The sequence below is a fragment of the Phyllobates terribilis genome, unplaced genomic scaffold (genome assembly GCF_046119375.1).
Source record: "Phyllobates terribilis strain yellow unplaced genomic scaffold, ASM4611937v1 Scaffold_1__5_contigs__length_1240528914, whole genome shotgun sequence".
Classification (NCBI taxonomy): Eukaryota; Metazoa; Chordata; class Amphibia; order Anura; family Dendrobatidae; genus Phyllobates; species Phyllobates terribilis.
In genome coordinates, this window is record NW_027362761.1 from 178,541,510 (window position 1) to 178,566,585 (window position 25,076).

The 25,076-nt window shown below is 41.0% G+C and overlaps 1 protein-coding gene across 1 annotated transcript in view; it reads right to left on the bottom strand.

Moving 5' to 3' along the window:
- Positions 1-25,076, bottom strand: part of CEMIP2 (cell migration inducing hyaluronidase 2) — a 97,674-nt gene that overhangs the window by 47,888 nt on the left and 24,710 nt on the right. The window contains exons 3-11 of the mRNA XM_073670387.1: positions 23,003-23,143; positions 20,469-21,033; positions 16,793-16,962; positions 13,046-13,234; positions 10,870-11,039; positions 9,049-9,258; positions 4,853-5,058; positions 3,391-3,460; positions 2,764-2,892 (exon numbers count right to left, since the gene is read on the bottom strand). Coding sequence (XP_073526488.1) covers positions 2,764-2,892; positions 3,391-3,460; positions 4,853-5,058; positions 9,049-9,258; positions 10,870-11,039; positions 13,046-13,234; positions 16,793-16,962; positions 20,469-21,033; positions 23,003-23,143 — 1,850 coding nt within the window. The remainder of the gene's footprint in view (positions 1-2,763; positions 2,893-3,390; positions 3,461-4,852; positions 5,059-9,048; positions 9,259-10,869; positions 11,040-13,045; positions 13,235-16,792; positions 16,963-20,468; positions 21,034-23,002; positions 23,144-25,076) is intronic.

Consider the following 25,076-nt stretch of genomic DNA (forward strand, 5'->3'; position numbering starts at 1 on the left):
AATTATTTCAGGAGACTGCGCCTGAGGGAACACTTCAATGCTACAGAAGATTCAGAACCCACCCGAACTGAAGGAAAAGGGATCTTGACAACCAAGAAGAGGTCAGACTGGACACCTTCACCGGGATGCAACCCTCATTTGGATACATATATAGACTCTTCACACATGTGATAAAATCCACCATCCTAGACACAAACCGGAGACACGCATCCAACATCAGTGCCCTGGAGAGAAAGGCCATACAATCTTTGAAAACCAACAAAGAAATCTCATTAAACCTGCTGACAAGAGTGGTGCAATAGTGATGATGAACACATCAGACTACATGAAGGAAGCAAACAGACAACTGATGGACACACGCTACTACAAAAAACTGGAGTCTGACCCTACACAGGACTATTACAAGGAACTAAACAAGTTGGTATCTTGTCTGCCTGACGAATCCATAAGAGCCGATGAGATGACCTGATACCAGAGAGTCCAAGAATAGGGACATTCTATATGCTTCCCAAAATCCACAAATCTGGAAATCCAGGAAGACCAATTATTTCATGTGTGGGCACCCTTACTGAGCAAGTTTCTGGATGGGTAGAGTGTGTTCTTAAACCACTGCTAAAGAGTACACCCAGCTACATTCAGGACATGACAGACCTACTGAATAAACTAGCAGCAGTAGGTCCTCTACCAGAAGGAACCATCCTGGCCACCATGGATGTGGAATCTTTGTATTCTAATATCCCACACCAGGATGGATTACATGCCTGCAAAATCTTCATGGAAAATACAGGAATTGTTGCTGATTCTGTGGTCAAACTTACAGAATTCATCCTCACCCACAATGACTTTGAATTTGATAACAACATATATCTACAGGAAACTGGTACAGCGATGGGAAGTAAAATGGCTCCGCAGTACGCAAATCTTTTCATTGCCAAGCTTGAAAGTGACTTTTTGTCCTCATGTTTCATCAGACCTCTGGCCTATCATTTCTTTGACAATATTTTTATCATCTGGATGGGGTCTGAGCAACAGCTGAAGACGTTCCATGAACACTTTAATCGATTTCATCCCACCATCAACCTAACATTCAACTTCTCCTGTACCATCATCAAGCTACAGAACAATGAAATAGAGACATCCTTGTACCGGAAACCAATCAACTGTCCTACATACCTTAAATGGGACAGTTTCCATCCAAAACACATAAAAAAAAAAAAAAAAAAACTCTATAGTTTACAGCCAAGCCATCAGATACAATCGGATATGTTCCAACCCTATGAATAGAGACAAACACCTTGATGGCCTCAGAAAGACCTTTTTGAATCAGGGCTACCATCCAAGAACAATTGAGAACTAGATTACAAGAGCCACCAGAATATCAAGGAATCATCTCCTACATTACAAAACCAAACAAGAAAACAATCGGGTGCCTCTAGTAGTCACCTACAATCCAAATCTGGAGGCGCTAAGGAGTAATGCACGGAAACTACAACCTTTACTACAAAAAGATGCCCGATTACAATCTATATTTCCAGACCCCCCACTTCTGTGTTTCAGGCAGCCCCCAAATCTAAGAAGCATCATTGTCAGAAGCTCCCTGTCATCTCCTCCAGCTACAGGTACCTTTCATTGCAACCAGAAAAAAATTAAAACCTGTCCGTTTATAACAACCACAGACAAGATAAAGATCCCCAATTCACATCAGGACTATAAGATCCCAGGTACTTTCAGCTGTATCACATCTAACGTAGAGAAAGAAGAATCTCAGAATATAACCTGATGATGACCTTTAACACTTTCAGAGCAGGAATGAATGTGTCGCATGGATTTATGTCATTCTACATCAACTAAGGAATGTGCCCCTCAGACTTGTGAGGCCATCATAACACTGGACCTAGTCTCAGGACAATAAAACCTTCACACTCCTTATCTATTAACTGCTAAAATATTTATAGCCAGAAAGGTTTCGCTCTTCCATAACTCTGCTTTCCATCACCTGTCTTATCTATTGCATTATTTTTGTGTCTTATTGTGTATAAATATGTGACTCTTCAGATTTTGTGGTATACCAGCCTGATGAAGAGACCTGAGTAGTCTCAAAAGCTTGCAATTTATTACCATCTTTTCAGTTAGCCATTAAAAGGCATCAACCACTGACGACTCTCAAATCTAAATATTTTTCTGTTATATTAAAAAGAATAAAACAACAGACATTCAGGAGATGCGTCTTACGCCATCACAATATTGAAAGAGGTTATATTTTTACAGACATTGGTGGCAAACCGTTTAGACACAAAGTCAATAACGACTGGATAGATAGAATAGATCTTGGAATACATTTCCAAAATTGAATGTGTTTAAATAAAATGTTCCTGTGCTGAGATAATCTTATAAATGTGCCCCTGCTGTGTACTATGTAATGGCTGTGTCTGACCATGCAGGAACATGGTCTGATCATACATTTAAAATATTCTCAGCACAGGAACTTTTTTTTCTTCTTCAAACACATCTAATTTTAGAACTTATTATTCAAGATCTGTTCATTAAAATGTTCCTGAGAAAAACCCTTTAACATTCTCACATTAATCCAATTAGGAGGGGACAGCAGTCCATGGTCACTTGGACATTGATGGTATATACCAGCAATACAGACAATCAGTGTCTATGAGAAGACAACCTGGTAAAACCTAATTTCTTGAAAGCAAAAGCTACAATACATACAGTTAATTTGGTTTGCCAAATTTACAATGAGATGCTAGTTACCTTGAAGTTAGAATGGACTCTGTTATTATAAAATATACCAAGAGGTGTGAGCTCAGATTTGGTATCTGGATAGAGCCCGTGGGATTCTCCAGTTGAAGACTTGTGAAACACATACCAGATCCCAGCATCCTGAAAATGAAGAAAAGCATTATAGCTGGAAAATCACCACAATATATGGCCCATTGCTGATAAATGTACCAAGAACATACTGGTTCCACAGCAGATTGTTCAGCCAGGTGATCACACACGAGCTGTCACTTCTACATTTTTATCAGCAATCAGGCCCATTTGTTCTAAATACTGATAGAGGTTATACAAGCTGGACCCCTGACCCCAAGTATTCCATCCAATAATGGGAAAAAAAAACAGACATACACACTTAGATATATGGAATACTTCTTTCCAAATTTAAGGAAGTAAACACGTGAAAGGAAGCTAAAGTAGAGCTACAATATGTACTATAAAAAGAATCTTTACAAAATATAAAAACTATTAACCTCCAGTTATATGCACATCGTAGAGCAATTACAAAACTGGAAAACTTAGGTGAAAAATCTGATCAAGATTTCTATGTTAAAAAATGAGCAGTGTTACAATTGCGAGTGATACTCCGTTAGTAAGACTTGCCTGAGAGCCAGCAGCTGCATTACTTATCAGGTTATTGTTAGGATTTGCAATCCAGAAGGTTGATACTGCCCTAAAAAGGTAAAGCAATAAAAGTAGGTAAAACAGAATGTATAAAATAAACTATTAAAAAGTTCCACATTGTAAGATACAAGCATTATAATTACAAATATCCTATAATGTTGATTTTGTGTAAAGTGCAAAACAAATTAGAAAGGTCCCCTCTCCCCTCCACCCAATAGTAAAGTAACCTTAAGGATGACATAGCTACTCTCATTACTTTCTGTCATTCAAGTCCACTACTTTACAATGCACCCAAACTGATACATCAAAAATAGAATAGGAAAATGGACAAGGGTCGAAGGTCGCATTCTTGGTATAAATAGAGAAACGAAAATGCCTGGGGTAGAACGCAAGCTTATACAAGGGTGTCCAGTTCAGGACCAATTTTCATATCCGATTTATAAGAAGGGCTGCAAATCTGATTGATCAATCAGAAATTGACACATAAAACAAAGTGGTATCCCGGAGCCAGCATTTTCTACAAATAGTCCCTTATTTAATTAGAGAAGGTTACAGCATTGGCTGGTAAGAAGCTGTGTAGCTTACATCATGGTTCCTTCGAAGACTAGGTGCTGGGCAGGGGCGTAACTACCGCGGTCGCAAAGGCAGCTTCAGAAGAGGATGCCACATGGCAGGGGATCGGAAGGTAGGCAAGTATAATGGTTTATTTTTTTTATACACTAAAGAACAGCAGCAGAACGGGAGATAGATATGGACTGGCCCAGGATAAGGGACATATATACAAGGATGGAGAGGCCTGGCCCAAATCTCCACCACCACTGATGCTGGGTAAGAGGTCTCCAGACGCCTCGGAGAGCACTTATCCATTGTTCTACAGGAGCTAAGACATGCTGAAGTCAAACATACCTGCTCCCTAGTTTCTGTCGAGCTGCCCACATACACATTTAATTGTGGGTACCTCCCACCAGAAAGCAATCGTTATAAGTCAATGCTAGCACACAGCAGGGTTGCCAACCATCCAGAAATTCCAGGACAGTCCGTAAAAATAGGGCACTTTTTTTTTTTTTTAAAGCTTAAAAGAAACTTCTACGGATAACGCATTAACTTTCTTCACTGTAAAATTATCAGAATTATGGACTGTAGACATGTCACGTATAAATCATAATGATCTATTGTGGTTTTCCAGTGTATCTAAAAAATAATGTCGGTCTGATGTTTTAGTAAGCTGTCCAGAAAAAATATAAAAGGTCAAGTTGGCAACCCTGGTACACAGCCAACTAATTCCTAAAGGCCGGAGAATACGCTTCACATACATGATCGGCAGGGGGAAGGTTTCCAGCATTACTGTACGGTACTAAATCCATTTTTTAAGCATTTCCTCAAAATTCCAAAGTGTTCCAAATTGACATGAAAATAGATCGGTTCACTGCCAGATACTTACATGCAGTCCGTGGCTGGATTAGGAACGTAGTTTCCATATACTTTATCCCTCATAGCTGTGCACACACTATTATTCCGGTCTGTGGGTAATAAAGTGCCTGGCTTGGTTACAAGTCCAAGGTTGTGAAACAGAGTGTTCCTTTGTTCTATACCATCCTCCAGAAAGAAACAATGCCCCAGTGTGTCATAGCCAACTGTGTCCTTTATCTGTACAAAATATGGTAGTAGATTAATGTCCGCTGCTAATCCAAGAAATAGTCAATTATAACCTGAATAACCAACATTCACCTCCCACTTGTCCAATTGGCCGGTTATCAGTTTCAATGTCTGGTACAAGGAATGTATCATCAGAAGATGAAATTGTTTAAATCAGGTTTTTGTTCCATTTTGGCACGGTTATTCATATCACAACCTGTATTGTAGTGTGGTCACTGGGGCTCTTTTACTCTCCTACGTCCTGTTCTTTTCAGCAGTGTCATTATCAGCAGAGGCAGGACTGTAATGACAGGTAACACACCTCTATACACAGCTGATGACAGGATCCACAAATCACAACAGGCAGTCACAGCTGACCCCGCTTTGTATAGCTATGGAACAGCCCTTGTAGCCTGTGAATATTAAAAGATCTGTTTTTTTAAATTATGTAATAGATTGCAATATGGAAAAAAAAATATTTTTTATATTTTCATGAAGAGAAAAAAAAAAATGAAAGAGAAAGGTCAAAAGACAATCTCATGTGTGTAAGGGTTTTATTTAATATGCAAGGTCCTTTGTCCCTTGCAATAAAAATGCGCACAGGCAAGCTAAGTTTTAGTTTCAGGGCTCACTCACACCATGATATACATTGGATGAGTGACATCTAATATTTTTTTCACTCTGAAATCGGATGCCACTCACCCATTCAAGTCTATGGGTGCATAGAAAACATCAGACTGCACTCGGATGACATCTGAATGCAGTCAGATTACCACAACCTCACACAATGGAGAAATTTTGTTCTCCATCTTCTCCTCACAATGTGCTAGGATTCCCTCATCTGAGCAAACCGGACCATGCTATGCAAACACTTGGAACAAATTCTGATCAGAGTGTCATTAGCATAATCGACCTGATTCTCTCAGATGAGGGAATATACGGTTGTGTGACACGGCCCTTAAGGGGAAATTGCCATCAGCCAGATGATTTTTTGGCCAGTCACTATTGCATGTGTATGGAGAACTTAAAGGCCTCTCATACACCGTAGAAGAGTCGGCTGATCTGTCAATCTGATGTGTATGGGGGCTTCCCAACTCTCCCCTCACACCCACCCCCGCCCCCACAGAGGTCAGGGGAGAGAGAATCAAGTGTTAGAATTTGTGGCCTGATCCTTTTTGGGTGTCAGATAGCGGTTTTATTCCCACTGAAAACTCATGAGCACTAGACTGACAGCTATCACATATATGTATGGCCAGCTTAAGGCCACGGCCCCACTATCAGTATTTTGGCAGTATTTTTTCTCAGGAGTGGGTGATAAATGCAGAATTGGTGACTTGTTTCTATTATACCTTTTCTCTGATTGTTCCTCACCTGGTTTTGGCTCCCACACCTGAGAAAAAACTACTGACCAAATACTGACCGAATACTGATAGTGGGGCCGTGGCCTAATACTGATTTGAGTTGGCCATATACACAGAGCGAATCCTCATCTTTATGATGATGTGGTGGCAAAAGCTTCCATTTCCCTATACTGAAGTGTTTTTCAGATGCTGTTGACACGAAACCACGGTTATGATGTCAATCAACAAATTGGGGTGTTTTTAGCAGCTCAGACTAGATTATGGGAAGAATTGCCATTTACACAGATATTGGGACAGAAATCTATAAAACCAGTATTACACATTAGAGCTGTAACCACAATTCTCTAAGCTTCAGAGCTGAAATCTCCCAACATTCTATAATGCCCAAGTGTCTGCACTATCAGATTACAATAGAAACAAAACAAATTGTTCCACCACAGCCTTACCTCTCCCCCTTCCCCAAATCCTTAACTGACATACCTAGTTTTGTAATTGGGGTCAAACCTTTCAATGCCAAGCAGTTTGTCTTCCAGGTCTGTATATGTTCCAAGAAGTTACTGGATAGTTTGGCAGGGAATCGAATGCATGATGTTTATCTTAGTAAAGCTTTTGCAATAGTTTCATAACTTGGCAAGAACGGATTATAAAAAGTAACAATTCAATGTTTACTGGGATGTTAAACCGGGTTCACAAAGTTCTTTTGCTAGCAAAGCAGTTTTATTCCTTTTTTCATCCATTTTTTGGGGGAAAGCTAATAGACACCAAATTTGCCAGGGAAAACCACCCAATTAGCATTACTTAATGGGGGCATATTTAGCCTTCAGAGTAGGAAAAGCAGCAAGCTCTCTATTGTTCCACTATTCATTGGGTTTAGAATGAGATCTAGCCAAGTAGCTAATAAATACAACTTCAATAATTTGATAGAAGCAAACCAATGGACAGTGAAGGTGTAGGAATGAGATGCGGTATCACAACTAAGCTAATTGGTACAGTACAGACCAAAAGTTTGGACACCTTCTCATTTAAAGATTTTTCTGTATTTTCATGACTATGAAAATTGTACATTCACACTGAAGGCATCAAAACTATGAATTAACACATGTGGAATTATATACTTAACAAAAAAGTGGGAAACAACTGAAAATATGTCTTATATTCTAGGTTCTTCAAAGTAGCCACCTTTTGCTTTGATGACTGCTTTGCACACTCTTGGCATTCTCTTGATGAGCTTCAACAGGTAGTCACCGGAAATGGTTTTCACTTTACAGGTGTGCCCTGTCAGGTTTAATAAGTGGGATTTCTTGCCTTATAAATGGGGTTGGGACCATCAGTTGTGCTGTGCAGAAGTCAGGTGGATACACAGCTGATAATCCTACTGAATAGACCGTTAGAATTTGTATTATGGCAAGAAAAAAGCAGCTAAGTAAAGAAAAACGAGAGGCCATCATTACTTTAAGAAATGAAGGTCAGTCAGTCCGAAAAATTGGGAAAACTTTGAAAGTGTCACTAAGTGCAGTTGCAAAAACCATCAAGCGCTACAAAGAAACTGGCTCACATGAGGACCGCCCCAGAAAAGGAAGACCAAGAGTCACCTCTGCTTCTGAGGATAAGTTTATCCGAGTCACCAGCCTCAGAAATCGCAGGTTAACAGCAGCTCAGATTAGAGACCAGGTCAATGCCACACAGAGTTCTAGCAGCAGACACATCTCTTCAACAACTGTTAAGAGGAGACTTTGTGCAGCAGGCCTTCATGGTAAAATAGCTGCTAGGAAACTACTGCTAAGGACAGGCAACAAGCAGAAGAGACTTGTTTGGGCTAAAGAACACAAGGAATGGACATTAGACCAGTGGAAATCTGTGCTTTGGTCTGAGGAGTCCAAATTTGAGATCTTTGGTTCCAACCACAGTGTCTTTGTGCGACACAGAAAAGGTGAATGGATGGACTCTACGTGCCTGGTTCCCACCGTGAAGCATGGAGGAGGAGGTGTGATGGTGCTTTGCTGGTGACACTGTTGGGGATTTATTCAACATTGAAGGCATACTGAACCAGCATGGCTACCACAGCATCTTGCAGCGGCATGCTATTCCATCCGGTTTGCGTTTAGTTGGACCATCATTTCTTTTTCAACAGGACAATGATCCCAAACACAGCTCCAGGATGTGTAAGGGCTATTTGACCAAGAGGGAGAGTGATGGGTTGCTACAGCAGATGACCTGGCCTCCACAGTCACCAGACCTGAACCCAATCGAGATGGTTTGGGGTGAGCTGGACAGCAGAGTGAAGGCAAAAGGGCCAACAAGTGCTAAGCATCTCTGGGAACTCCTTCAAGATTGTTGGAAGACCATTTCCGGTGACTACCTCTTGAAGCTCATCAAGAGAATGCCAAGAGTGTGCAAAGCAGTCATCAAAGCAAAAGGTGGATACTTTGAAGAACCTAGAATATAAGACATATTTTCAGTTGTTTCACACTTTTTTGTTAAGTATATAATTCCACATGTGTTAATTCATAGTTTTGATGCCTTCAGTGTGAATGTACAATTTTCATAGTCATGAAAATACAGAAAAATCTTTAAATGAGAAGGTGTGTCCAAACTTTTGGTCTGTACTGTATATCAGATCCAAATTCCTAGGTGTACATACCAACAAACCATTTGTCGCATGGACTGTGACACATCTGGAAAAGCAATGGTGAATAGATAGTCCTTCGACATAGGTGCCCGGATCATGGCCTCCCACTTCATCAACGTCCCCACAGAGGTGGAAGTGTACAGGGTAACTGCCCATTACTTGCTGACCCATATGCTTCAGTTCAACATAAAACAGATGAACAGAGGTGAAGTTCTGTAACACCTACCAAGAAAGAGGATATTATTACAGAACAATTTTCTGGAGAACTTGTTGGCTTCAAGAGAAATCATTTTACGGAACTGTATTCTTCCTGAATGACCATACATTCCAAATATAAGTTGTTAACAAGTCATAACTGATTGAGAGGAAGGGAGCTATATTGCAGAGAGCTACTAATAGAAAGATAAAGTGGACTCTGCTACAATAAAAAGATAGGATCACCAGGTCAGTCAGGAATCGCTTTATTGACTCAGATTTTTAACAGGGTCTCTTAATGTCAAGTTTGTCAACCTGATAAGTTACAGTTACAGCTAACCAATACCTAGGAGAAATCAGCAGGTAACTTTTATGTATACATGTTTTCAGGTAATTACTGGTCCAATCTGAAGCTTTCTACGCGATTTGTAAATCTATATATAGACTATAAATAATTAAGTAACCTCTGTGACTACATTTCATTATTGATCGGAGTTCTAGCCATTATCTAGGTCTTTGAAGCAGGCGTGTCACCAGATTTCACAGTACAAACTGCATACATTATTAAAGGGGTTGTCTGGTCCAAATCGACAAAGTCTGCAGTCACCCTGTGTGACTGCAGACTAATGAATCCCCCCAGCACGCGCACTGCGCACTACAGGGGTTTGCCAGTTTCTGAGCTGGAACGGGAGGGTATGTATGAGTTATACATACCCCGGCCAGTGGGCGCGGCCTCGCTGCCATGCACTTGCATGGAGCAAGGCCGCGCCCTCTAATCAGGCCCTGGCCGGGAGTATGTATAACACATACCCTCCGGTCCCGGCTCAAACAGGCGAATCACAAGTCAACAGTCACACACAGTTACTGTAGACTTATCGATTTGGACAGGACAAACCCTTTTTAGACCTGATGAGGATGGTGTACTTTGACTATCAATGTCAGAATGGCTGTATAATCCGGATATTAAAATAAGCATTTGAGGAGTCCATGTATAGAATGAAACGGCTCATGGGTGCAAGTAAATTCAGTCTTTACCCACCCAGCAAGACGCCAATGAAACTGCTGCGCGTTCCCAAGGTGAAGCCGCTTCAGAAAAAAGCTGGCAGTCGTTTCCCTGAAGCGGCTTTGTTAGCGATTTTGAGCAATACTCTTGAGTATATAGAGCGGGCGGCTCCAAATGAAGCAGTCCGAAGAATAAACATGTCACTTAACTGCTTCAAGGTTTTTGAACCCTAAAGCAATTAAAAGTAGTGACATAAGATGGTACATGGGCCCAGCAATCATTTTGACATTGCTGTGTACCATGTTAATTTTTGCTGTTTTGCGTCACTTTATCCAGGCGGTATCCGCCTAAAAAAGAGGTGCCTACATACAGCAGCCTGTTCAGACTACAAGATTGTGAACCAAGTCTTCCTAGGAATGTTAGTTTATGATAATTCTACAATGCAAATGGACCAAAACACACAACTAGCAAATTTATTCATTCTGCATTGTACTACTGAACCTAATTTATTGGGTGTCCCAAAATGGACACCGACTCAGACTCCACAGCCCTACTGCCAACAGAATTTTGTGCATGCTATGTGATCACTCTTTTACAGGACAAGCGCAAAGTAACCACCCTGTACCCAAACATACCTTAATGTGACCTCCAAAGGTATCGAAGTTGAAGAATTTGCATTGGTTGTTTCCATAACAAGTCTCCTCCATTTCGCCTTGGATGACAATGTTTCGTGTAAGGACCCCCACTTCAGCCCGCATGTCCAAGCCTTCTGTGATTTCTCCCATATGGAAATACATAGGCTTCTCTGAATTCAAGAAAAAGTAAATTTGCAGATAATCTTATTTAATGGGAAAAAACTCCTGCATGGTAAAATTTCACATGTCCATTTTTTTTTTCCAAGAGGCCTCATTATGGAAGGGAGACAATTCGTCACCACTTATGTAGCCATATCTGTAGACTGTGCTACCATTTGTAGCCAAATGCTAATTAGTTCACCACTATGTCATCTTGAGTCTTACATAGCAGCTTGGGAGAAAGAAAGAAAAAAGAAAGAAAAAAGAAAGAGAAAAAAGAAAGAGAAAAAAGAAAGAGAAAAAAGAAAGAGAAAAAAGAAAGAGAAAAAAGAAAGAGAAAAAAGAAAGAGAAAAAAGAAAGAGAAAAAAGAAAGAGAAAAAAGAAAGAGAAAAAAGAGAAAAAAGAAAGAGAAAAAAGAAAGAGAAAAAAGAAAGAGAAAAAAGAAAGAGAAAAAAGAGAAAAAAGAAAGAGAAAAAAGAAAGAGAAAAAAGAAAGAAAAAAGAAAGAAAAAAGAAAGAGAAAAAAGAAAGAGAAAAAAGAAAGAGAAAAAAGAAAGAGAAAAAAGAAAGAGAAAAAAGAAAGAGAGAGAAAAAAGAAAGAGAGAGAAAAAAGAAAGAGAGAGAAAAAAGAAAGAGAGAGAAAAAAGAAAGAGAGAGAAAAAAGAAAGAAAGAGAAAAAAGAAAGAAAGAGAAAAAAGAAAGAAAGAGAAAAAAGAAAGAAAGAGAAAAAAGAAAGAAAGAAAGAGAAAAAAGAAAGAGAAAAAGAAAGAAAAAAGAAAGAGAAAAAGAAAGAAAAAAAGAAAGAAAGAAAGAAAGAAAGAAAAGGAGTATACAGACATTACAGCAGGGGATCACAAATGATTGTCTTTGAAGTAAAACATTATTATTTATTTTATTTTTTATACAAAGGCAGTGAAATGATTTACCTCACAGAGAGAATCAGCTGTGATCCCGTGCTCTAATATCTGTATACTCTCTTGTGTCCCCCCCCTGCCCAGGAGATGTGGTATGATCAGACTATGTTACTGCACGGTCAGACACAGCCATTACACAGTACACAGCAGGGGCACATTTATAACATTATCTCAGCACAGAAACATTTTATTTAACACATCCAATTGTGGAACTTATTATTCAAAGATCTATTAATTCAACTGAATTTTTGTTGGTCAGAAAACCCCTTAATGATCTGCAAATTATGGAAAACTTTTATTTATTTTTTTTAAATATCTCTACTATTCAGTATTGAGTATGACCGCCACATACAGAAATACATGCACTTACACGCCTTGGCTGCAGTCATTGAGGTTATTAATGGTCATGTGAGGAATGTTCTGCTGCACTGAATGCGCTTAGGCAAACAAATCATCAAAATCTGCTACTGGCAGCTCTTTGTAATTACTGATCAACTAAGTTCCAGGTGTGTTCAATGGGAGACAAGTCTGGAAATGCTGCAGGCCATGGTGGCATGTTTAGGCCCCATAGGCTGCTCACAGTAGCACAAGCAGTGCTAAAAACTGGCTCCTGGAACATACTAGAGAACTAGCCGTACCACAACCAAATCAATGTGAAGCTGAGCCATTAGAATAACAGAACTGCAGACTACAGGTATCCAACTACCATACATTATGCCACCCGACATCTTAACCGTGGGAGTAGGACCAGTGTGACGTTTCCTCATGAAGGCCTCTTCATGGCGTGCACACGTGGTCTCCAGACCAATCTCTGGCTATCACTCTGTCCAAAACAAAAATCGGGACTTCCCACTGAAGAGTAAACCCCTTCATTCCAGCATACATTGCCATTTTGCTCTGTACCGTGATCGCATTTGAGAGGCCTTCATGAGGGAACAATTCATAACCTCACTGACAGCATGCCAAAGTGTACAAGTTCGTGGTACTCATACTTCATACATCGAAAGGTTTTCAAAATAGTTTGTATTTTTTTGTAGTGTATATCGTGGAGTTGGGTGAAATGACAAGTACGCTGTGTATCAATTTTATTATAAACAACCTACCTTTTACTTTAACCTGAAATTTGTTACATTCTGGACAAGGAAGGAGGGTAAATTCTTCAGTTTGATGCATTGAATAGTCTGTGCTTGCAACAACTATTTGATCGCCCGGCTGCCAACTGTGCACATCATCCATGAGATCTAGCACAATTCCATCAACAGCTTCAACACTAAATCCAGAAAAGGCTTTACCTTGAGAAGATAAACACAACACCTTGAGAAACATTAACTAAAAAAGATAGAGAATCTAAGACTTCTGTTAACTCTAATATATTTGTAGTATTCCATTTATGAGTTTATAGCAGTGTATTATGGTTCTGCTGAAAAGTCTCCAAAAAGACTCCTTGTGCACATACCCCAAGAGTGGACAATTTACCTTCTCACCCATGAGGCTAGTTTTATCTCCTTGCTCTTACCCTGGAATTGAAGTAGATCCTGAAATATCCACTCTTGTATCAAAAGCAAGCACTTTATGACAGTCAGTGAAAAGACTCTTCAGGAGATTTAGGATTGTTGCAAAATTAAGGAAGGGCCCGTTTTAATTAATGTCTGACACCACTGAGCAGAAACAGTAATTTTCTCAATTACTCCATCATCCAGTATGGTGGTGAAAGAAGGGCATGCTGAAAGCGACTGGACAGCAATTACATCTGCAAGCATGATCAATGCAATCAAAAAGGCCATCTTCAAAGAATATACAGTATTTTAAGAGAGCTAGAGCCAAGGAGCTCAAGGTGGTGGGAAATCAAGGCTGATAGTATCAAGTTTAAATCCCAAGGAGGGAAAGCAGTTCTTGGAAGGTGCCCAAGTTTTTTTTTTTTTTTTATAGAAGCATAGGTTAATCTTCTAATCACGGGATATACTGCCAACTTGGTGTAAAAAAAAGGAGATTAGAGCTGAGGCCTTGGCTAAGACTTATCTAGACCTAGCGTCAAGTTCTAGTTAGGGCTCATTCAGACATCTGTATTTTGCGTACAAGTGCCTTCATGGATAGCTCTCATACCTATAGTATTCATTGGAGCCATTCACATGTCCTCAAAATCGCGGACACATGGCCGATATTGATCCAAGCGTCGAATCAATTGGCAATTGAGCTGAATAAAAACACTTTATCGTACAAGAAAAATCACCGACATCAAAATGAGCCCTAAGTCTCCATCAAATCTCAAGAATAAGCTTTAGATACATGTTCAATGTCGCTTATTTTCTGCAAATGACAGAATCCAAGAACCCCTGCCTTTTCAAAATTAATCCCAAGTGTGAAGAACTGAACCCTAAACAAGATTTTCTCACAGTGGGAGAATCCAAGGATGATTTATAGACATTGGAGGCAGGTAAATCAATTCTTCATGGCTTGTCAGCATGGATTTTTACCATTACCATATGAATTAAAAGGGAATAGGACATCAAATCAAATTAACAAAAATAGAAATACATTTTTAATGTTTTCCACTGGGCCACTAGAGGTAGCAATCACTTTTGCTATGGCTTCCCGAGGTAATACGAACTGCATTACAATTGCTGCAAATGTGGGCAGCAACTTTTCAGTTGAGTGTAATGTGTGCAAGAGAAGGTGGTTGGGGGAAGCAACATTTGGAATCACCGCATACCAATATTTTGTTGGTGACTGCACTGTTACATACATCATATGCTGCCTTTGGCATTGGCACTGCTCAAGAGGAAGTTCCTGGACTTTTATTGTCACCACTGACCCTCCTCAGATGGGTCTAAGCTAGTGCCTATGTTGCCAGAAGCAGGCTCTGATGATTATTTGTAGTAGCAGGTTCGGGGCAGCAAAAAGGAACAGTGGTCCCCATTGCACTGCTCCGTACGTCACAAAAGAGTGCGGTGCTGCTCTCCTGTTTCTTCCCATAGGGAATAAGGTGGAACTACAGACTATACGGATTCTGACATTAATCAGTCAAACCAGGATCCTTTGTTCTTATTAAAGACCCTTGGAGTCTGAGAAATTCCACAATTCTTCATTGTTAGCGCTATACTCTGCTGGGAGCGGTGAAATGAGACTCGATAATAGATTTGTAGAAAATAATAATAGAAATTAGAATTTCCTTTCTTGTTTGACAGAACAGGTACTAACACTTCTTCCTGAATGAAGGAGAAGACTTCAGATTACGTGACCTCCTGTTCATTGGATTTTTTTTGGGGGGGGGGGGGGGGGGTCGGGGGGCTGGAGAGTAAGAAATCATCTTCTACAGAAAAACAGAAATAGAAAAGAAGGTGTTTTTTTTTTTTTTTTTTATTGGAAGTGACCCAAGAAATATTTTCTCAGGGAAAAGGAACAGAATAAATTACCTCTTACTGGGCATTTGGTATAATTTCTTAGAAACCTGAATTATTTGTTCTGGGCTTTTTTACGAGGCCACAGATTTATTTAGTCTGTGCCTAGTGAGGACCCCCTTTTGTTCTGTCAGATACCCTTTCAAATAAATCAAGGAGAGACCTAAAGAAGCAGTCACCGTAACAAAGAATACTGCATAATTTCCCCTCAGGGACAGCATCCTTCTTCCAGGTATTTCAACCAAGGGCTCGTCTGGTAGAGTTAGAGCCATACTGCTTGGATGGCTGCTGACAGAACCAGAAGCATGGAGAAAACGAAGAAACAAATCAGCTTCAGAAAGAAGAGGTCCAGCAGTAACAAGGGCATGTTCTCCCTTAGGATATGTGCGCATGATGTCCTTTAGAGGCCAGAAAACCCACTGTATTTTTTTTCCTGAAGCATCTTCTGAGGAGTCTTTTCTCGCCAAACTTTATATAAAAGGGAAGCCACCTGAAGAATGGCCAAGACCCTTTTAGCCACCTCGTGGCTTTTGAAGCCTGAAGTGGTTAAGAAAGGCTCAAAAGCAGCGAGTCTATGCACAGCACAAGTCCTTTTGACATTGCAGATGCTCATGTTTATTTTTTTGTGTCTTTACATGTGGAGCACGCCTGAAAAAGACGCCATATTCACATACTCTAAGGCTGCGGCACCACCATCAGTATTTGGTCAGTTTTTTACCTCAGTATTTGTAAGTCAAATCCAGGAGAGGAACAATCAGAGGAAAAGTATAATAGAGACACGTCACCACTTCTGTATTTATCACCCACTCCTGGTTTTGGCTTACAAATAAAAAGGTAAAATACTGACCGTGTGAACGTGGCCTAAGGATACGTTCCCACCATGAGCTTTTGACGCTAAAAAACTTCTGCACCATTTAACCTATTATTTAAAATTAGATTATATGCTTTTAACATGCGTTCGTCTTTTTTGGTGTGCCATGCTTCAAATAAAGCGGATTTGTTTTTGATACTTCCTGCCTTGACAAAACTTTATTCCTATACTTGGGTCTGGATTACAAGAGGTTTTTTTTTTGTATTGTTTTTAATGCGTTTCCGAAGTAGAAATGCACTAAAACTTCAAGTGTGTTTTTTACCTGCAGATATTCCACATCTAATGCAAGTGTATGGGGAAAATCCAAATAGAAAACTCAGCATACCCGCAGGAGAAATTGACATGTTGTGGATTTGAAAGGCGCACCGCAGGTGAGAAAGTGGGCAAGAGATTCCTGGAAATCCAATCCACTTTGCTAGAAGATGCTGGGTTTTTGACGCAGTGTCAAAAACGCACCGGAAGCTCATCATGGGAACGTAGCCTGAGGCCCCACTTTATCATTGCCTTTGTGTCTTTTGTTGGAGAGGGCCTTGTAGGGACACTATTGTCCCTACAGCTTTCTGTCAGTCACTTTTATTTACCATCTTTCCATTCACTGTATGCCTTCACAGCAAACCTCTGCCCATCCAGCGTGGTGAAGACTTTCACCGCTTCCGCTTTTCCTCGAGTGTTATGATTCTCATAGTCTCTAGTACTTTCGCTGCACGAGGTGTTACTCCCAGCAACAACGCTCACCAGAGCCCAGGCTTGTCTGGAAAAAGGAATAGTCCATTAGAAGCATCAGCGATACTTATTCTACACTTCATATGACTAGTTTTGGGTTATCTTTCATCATGGAAACTAAGCAAGGACCTATACATAGTAATGAAAAGCACAAAACACCAGATGTTAATCCCCGTGCCTTCAGACAAGCTAAACCATATAGAGTTTGAAGCTCAAATTCCAGGTGGAAGGGATCTGTTAGGGATTGCTAAAGTTAGTGCTAAAAGTAGTCACTTGCTTTAGTTAGCCACTGGCAAAATAATTATTTGGCTGCTGACAGCTATTCTGTCCAACCCTTCTATACACATGCATGTTCAGTTAGGCTGAGCATCCACATGTTCACACATTATGGTTTTTTCAGTTTTTTTTCCCCCTGCAGCAAAACCTGATCTCTTGCCAAGAGGTTGTTCAAGATTTTTCTTGTTTTTTTTTTTTTTTTTTTTGCTTGTTTTTTGGTGAGTTTTTTTCACTGTCATTTGGCTTTTATGCATGTACATAAAGTTCAGTGAAAAAAAACAAACAAAAAAAAACACAACCTCATTCTGGTTTTGGCACAAAAACGCTGAAAAACCTGACACCTGCATTTTTTCACCACCCATTACTTCCAATGGGTTAAAAAAAAATAAAAAAATGCTGAAAGTAGTGACATGCTCCATTTTGCAAAAAAACATGCAAAGCACAAAATCTTAGAGAACAAAAACCCATGATATGTGCACGAGATTTCTGGAATCTCAGACTTTGCTGGTATTGTAAAACACAGCTGCAAATTTGCATAAAATAAAAAAACGCTGAAAAAAAAACAGTGTGTGAACATAGCCTAAAGAAGTTGCTGCCAGACACCTCTGTTTGTGGTTTGTCCTGATGAAGAAGTTGTAAAACTTGAAACGTGTTGACTATTAATCTTGGATCTGCATCCCTCATTCTTTCTCCATGGCAGCTCAGATTAACACATTTCTTCCAATTTTCACCGTGGGTCTGCAGCAGTCTAACTCTATTAGTGGTTTTGTGCATGTTCTTTTATTACTGTTTAACCCAGATAAGACGCTATTTCCACTCTTTAGGCTGTGTGCTCACGATGCGTTTTTCAAGCATTTATGCTGCGGAATTTCCGCAGCGTAAACGCTTGGTAAACCTTCCCCCATGGTCTCCAATGCAATTCCGCACTTTCAATGCCCATGCTGCGTATTTTTCCGCAGCGTTTATGCTACGCTCAAAAATACGCAGCATGTCTATTAATTTTGCGGACACGCAGCGTAATCGCCGCCATTGACTTGCATTAGAACGCACCAATTCTGCAGGACTGCATCTGTACTTGCGTAATTGGCGCGTTCTAATGTGCGGATGGTACCCAAGTCTGGAGGACAGAAGACTCTCCTCCAGACTCGGGTACCATAGAATCTGTAAAAAAAAAAGAATTTAAAATAAAAAATAAAAAATAAAGTTTATACTCACCTTCCGGTGTCCTCCCGGTGTTTTGTCCACGCCGTCCGGTCTCTTGCAATGCTCGCGCTGTTGTGAAGGACCTGCCATGACGTCACTGAGTCATGTGACCCATCACATGACTCAATGACGTCACCGCAGGTCCTTCACAACAGCGCGAGCATTGCAAGAGACCGGACGCAGCAGAGATGACACCGTGAAGACATCGGAAGGCGAGTATAATCTTATTCTTTTTTTTAACTATAAGGGTATGTGCACACGATGCAGAAATGAAGCAGAAAATTTCTGCATCATTTTTGCATCTTCCTGGCAGAAAAAACGCATGCAGATTGTGCATGCGTTTTTCCTGCAGAATACATGCGGATCCACATGCAGATTGACAAGCGCTTTCCAGGCGATTTTAGCATCACCTGGAAACTGCTTGACAACTAGGTCACACTATATAAATCCATGCAAACAGCATGGATTTATATAGTGTGACCTGAGAGAGTGTATATACTTACCTCCGATGGCCCGCGCTGTCCTGCTTTACACTCCGTTCTCCCGGCTGCCGGAAACTTTGAATTGAAAGACCTGCCGACGTCAGCGTCACGTGACCCGTCACATGACTGACGTCAGCGCAGGTCCTTCAACTCACTACAAGTGCCGGGAACCAAGCAGGAGCGCTGCGCGGGCCGACAGATGGTAAGTATATATATATATATATATATATATATATATATATATATATATATATATATATATATATATATATATATATATATATATATTTTTTTTTTTTTTTTTATTTTATTCTTGTTTTACAGCTTTTTTTAATGGTACCTGAGTGTGGAGAAGACTCTCCTCTCCTCTACACCCGGGTACCATCCGCACATTAGAACGCGCCAATAACGCAAGTACAGATGCAGTCTTGCGGAATTGGCGCGTTCTAATGCAAGTCAATGGCGGCGAAAATGCCGCGTTTACGCAAAATTAATTGACATGCTGCGGATTTTTGAGCGCAGCGTTTACGCTGCGGAAAAATCCGCATCATGGGCACAGCACATGCAGATTTCAATTGGGGAACATTGCTGCCCTTCTACCATGCGTTTTTCATGCGTTTCCGCGGCGTTTACGCAACTGCAAAAACGCAGCGGAAACGCATTAAATACGCATCGTGTGAACTCAGCCTTACTTGGTCACACTATATAAATCCATGCCGGTGGCATGGATTTATATAGTGTGACCAACTTGTCAAGCACTTTCCAAGTGATGCTAAAATCGCTTGGAAAACCGCTTGAAAAAATGCATGCGAAAACGCTGAAAAAAACGCTTCTCTCTGGCAGAAAAAAAACGCATGTAAATCTGCATGCGTTTTTTTCTGCCAGAGAGAGGCAAAAACGCTCTGCATCAAATCTGCTACGTGGGCACATAGCCTTATCCTTTCCTTTGCCTCTCGATCAGACACCTCTGTTGGCAGCTTATATTGCTTAGGTCACGGCCCCACTATCAGTATTTGGTCAGTATTTTTTCTCAGGAGTGGGAGCCAAAACCAGGTGAGGAACAATCAGAGAAAAGGTATAATAGAAACAAGTCACCAATTCTGCATTTATCACCCAATCCTAGGAAAAAATACTGACGGAATACTAATAGTGGGGCCGTGGCCTTAAAGGGAACCTGTCATGCAAAAAAAAACAAAAACCATTAACCTGCAGGTTAGTAGAGTTCTAAAGATGTGCCCGCTGCACTGAAAAGCCCGGCTGCTGGACTAAGTGAACTTTATTCCTCCCGGTAGTCCCTGGCGTTCAGTCAGAGGCAAGGCCGACGTGGCCTCATCACAGCTCAGTACATGGTGAGGTTAACAGCGCTTTGGGACATGACAGGTTCTAATCAATAAAGGATCGATATATTGAAGTCCAACATGTCTAACCCTTCTTACTCCCAGATATCAGCCATCAGATACTAAGAAGTAAGGTCACTGTGCAATGACCAAGAAAAAAAAAAAAGCCTTTTCCACATACATTTAACAGCATTATATGAAGCTTCCTAAATGTTGTAGCATTAAGATACAGTTACCTATATGCCAAGCTTTTTACTTGATTACTACCAAGAAGACGCTGAATAGTTAGGCGAGTTTCTGGAAGCAGCTTTCTTTCTGCAGAGTCGCCCACCGCCATGGCCACAATACGACCCGGTGGTAGACTACTGAGGAGATCCTGCAGCCTCTTGCTTTCAGTCTCATTTATGAAGGTGTCAAATCTTTCCATCACCAACACTTGAGCTGTTTCTTGGTCCACAACTCTTACGTTCAGACCTCTAGAATAAAGCTGCTCAAAGTTGTGTGGTCCCGCTTGAAGTCCGGATGAAGTGAGAGATTTTGTCAATAGGGTCCAAGATAGCTTTTGAGAGCCATGTAATTCCAGTGTTCCACCAGGCGAGACCCCAATGAACTTCTTCCCAAATACCGGCACACTGCCTTCCTCGTCATCTGATCGGCCATATAGGATAACGTGTGCTTTGGATTTGTAGCGGCATTTCTCTGCTCCAATATGAAGCGCTCCACCATCCTTTATAAGGATAAAACGAGTCCTCAGAGTGATATTTTTTGAACCATTTGCATCATCTTCAAAGACTAGTTTGCCTGAAAGACAGAAAATACCTGTGAGACGTGGAAAACGTAATGGAGTGATCAAAGCCATGTTATATAACCCCTACTTTTAAAGAGGTTGTCCAGTTTTGGCACAAAAGTCTGCATTCACTATGACTGCAGACTTGTGAATCCTCACATCATGCACAGTGCGCAATGTTAGGATTCTCCGGTGGCAAGACCCGGCAGTCATGCGACCACAAGTATGCAATTTGCATACATACACCCAGTCACAATCTGCCAGATATGTGCGGCCTCGCTCCCTCAATACAAATAAACTGAGCAAGACAGCACACGTCTAGTGGGAATGTGGCTGGGAGTATGCATTTTGCATACCGGCCTCACCGCCTACACTGGAAAATCCTAACAGCGCAAGCTGTGCACAGTGTGAGGATTCACAAGTCTGCAGTCAGAGTGAATGCAATGCAAATTTGTGCCACACCTGGACAACCCCTTTTAAAGAGAGGGGGATAAAAAAAAAAAAAAGGGGGGGGGGGACATGAAGGAAGAACAATTGTCCATTTTACATAGATGCAAAAACAAAACGGATGTGTGAATATAGCCTTATGTTGTTCCTCTATTGTTCTTCCTGGAAATGGATGGCAAAAACATGACAAATGGGAGTTCAAATTATGCTCATCAGTTGGGCATGTCCCCACACAGACAACTTAAAGCGCACCTGTCAGCAGGATTGTGCTTAGTAAACCACATACACTGTCAGGTGGGCACCATTACACTGAATAAAATGATACCTTTGTTGATGAAATCCATCCAGTGGTTCTTTTATAATCTTTATTTTCAGTTCTGCCATAATGATATGCATGTGCTCTGGGGCGGGACTATAGGGAGGGGCTGTAGCTGGTGCTCTCATTATGTATTCCTATCTCGGGCCTCTAACAGATCACTGTACTTTGTCACCTGCCTACTGTTTTAAATATTGCCTGTGTAATTTCTGTTCAAATGTGAAAATTTACATATCCTAATATGGCCACCGCAGCCCACACATGCGAAGTAGCATTTTTTGGTTGCCAAGAGATGCTGCTGCGCACGTGCAGGCGCCATTTTGCTTCAGGAAAAAGAATTTGGGTGCAGCAATATGGCGCCACGCATGCACAGTAGCATCTCTCAGCGATCGAGAAATGCTACTGCGCAAGCGTGGGCGGCGGGGGCCATATTGCTGCAAACAAATTTCTTTTTCCTCTAGCAAAATGCCACCCATGCGCGCGCAGCAGCATCTCGGCAACCAAACAATGCTACTTCGAATGCGCGGGCCACGGCGGCCATATTGGGGGTGATGTAAACTTTCACTTTTGAACAGAAATTACACAGGCAATACTTAAAATAGTAGGCAGGTGACTGAAGGCACAGTTACCTGTCAGAGGCCCGAGATAGGAATACATAATGAGAGCACCAGCTACAGCCCCTCCCTATAGTCCCGCCCCAGAGCACATGCATATCATTATGGCAGAACTGAAAATAAAGGTTATAAAAGAACCACTGGACGGATTTTATCAAAGGTATCATTTCACTCAGTGTAACGGCGCCCACCTGACAGTGTATGTGGTTTAATAAGCACAAGCCAGCTGACCAGTGCACTTTAATCTCTGACTAGGCTTAGTCAGCGTGTAGGGTCACACTTCTGTGACCTGTGAAATGTTAACACTCAGCTGTCAATTTGTTCATAAATTTCCAGGAGGAATAACAAAATGGTGTAATACAGGGTTCATTGCTCCAGCATTGTCAGGAGAGTTTAAACATCCTCAATAAAGGGCAAGTGGAGCTATAGTTTCTAATGTAGAAGGTTGTGGACACCTACTCAGACAGGCCCATCGGATCTAACTCAAAGACCGTTCCAGCGCTTTCAAATAACAAACATTAAATTAGAAAATATCTGCTAAAGTCAGACTACATAAGTATGTAATTAGCAATCAAGAATGACGCAGACAAGTAATAGAGTACAGACCTCCGTCCTGTATGGTTATCGAGTGCACGGTGGTATCAGACTGCAAACGCAAAAGGTCGCCTTTCCTTATGACAACTTTTTTATTTGGGTCATGGCCAGGATTCCAGTTACTGAGAAAGTAGTTCTGATCAGGACAATTTTCTGCAAGTCAAAAAATAAATAATATTGTAAGAATGTGTACAAACAGTACCAGTTTAAAGAGACTCCCTTTAGGCTGTGTGTGGAAGGGCAGGTAAAAACACCATACCGTTCTGGGCTGGCAAGGGTGAATCTGCACACAGAAGCCCAATGTGGAATTAATTATTAGCGGACTTCCCTACTGTAAACCGATATCCCTGTAACATTTTAAAGTACAAGGCTTGCAAAAAGCGAAATGTGCAGTGAAACCATCTGGATGATCTAATTACACAAGAGCGAACGTAGGGGCATGAATCATGGAGAACACACCTCTGGCGTGGCTTTAATTATACAGTTTCCAATATTGGCTGTAAAACAACATGCTGGCAATCCTTATTAAACCAAGTGTTGTCTTACACACAGGGATCAGGCTTTATGCACAGTTGGCCTATGTTCACATGGAGTGGGGTTTTTTTTCCCAGGAGTTCAAAACCCCCGAGTTGTTAAAAAGAAATTGTTTTAGAGGAGCTTTTCTTTTCCTGAAGTGTTTCCTGACAAGGTTTTTTATTTTTTATTTTATTTATCCTCAAATACTTTTTGCAGAGATTAATTTGGAGAGGTTTCCAAAAATTTGAGATGTACAGGTGCTTCTCACTAAATTAGAAGATAAAATCAAAGTTATTTCAATTCTTTAATACAAAAAGTGAAACTCCTATATTATATAGAGTCATTACAAACAGAGTGATCTATTTCAAGTGTTTATTTCTGTTAATGTTGTGGATTATGGCTTACAGCCCATGAAAACACAAAAGTCATTATCTCAGTAAATTAGAATACTTTAGAACACCAGCTTGAAAAAAAATTTTTTAACATCTGAAATGTTGGCCTACTGAAATGTATGTTCAGTAAATGCACTCAATACTTGGTCGGGGCTCCTTTTGCATCAATGTGGTGTGGCATGGAGGCGATCAGCCTGTGGCACTGCTGAGGTGTTATGGAAGCCCAGGTTGCTTTGATAGCAGCCTTCAGCTCGTCTGCATTGTTGGGTGTGGTATCTCTCATCTTCCTCTTGACAATACCCCATAGATTCTCTATGGGGTTAAGGTCAGGTGAGTTTGCTGGCCAATCAAGCACAGTGATACTGTTGTTAATAAACCAGGTATTGGTACTTTTGGCAGTGTGTACAGGTGCCAAGTCCTGCTGGAGAATGAAATTTCCATCTCCAAAAAGCTTGTCGGCAGAGGGAAGCATGGAGTGTTCTAAAATTTCCTGGTAGATGGCTGCTCTGACTTTGATCTTGATAAAACACAGTGGACCTACACCAGCAGATGACATGGCTCCCCAAACCATCACTGATTGTGGAAACTTCATACTAGACCTCAAGCAGCTTGGATTGTGTGCCTCTCCACTCTTCCTCCAGACTCTGGGACCTTGATTTCCAAATGAAATGCAAAATGTACTTTCATCTGAAAACAACACCTTGGACCACTGAGCAACAGTCTAGGTCTTTTTCTCCTTGGCCCAGGTAAGACGCTTATGGCATTGTGTATTGGTCATGAGTGGCTTGACACATGGAATGCAACACTTGTAGCCCATGACATGGATACGTCTCTTGAAGCAATGACTCCAGCAGCAGTCCACTCCTTGTGAATCTCCCCCAAAATTTTGAATGGCCTTTTCTTAACAATCCTTTCAAGGCTGCGGTTATCCCGGATGCTTGTGCACCTTTTTTCTACCATACTTTTTCCTTCCACTCAGCTTTCCATTAAAGGGGTTGTCCACAACTATTCAAAATAGCCCAGTGTGTTTTTATGCTGAATAGAAGCTTCATTCTAATTACCTCCTGCTGCTGTTTCAGCCTGTGAGCGGTGCTATCACTGGGGGTTTGTCACGTGCTGCCTGTGAGCGGCCCGCGACAGCGCCGCTCACAGGCAGAAACAGCAGAAGGAGGTAATTA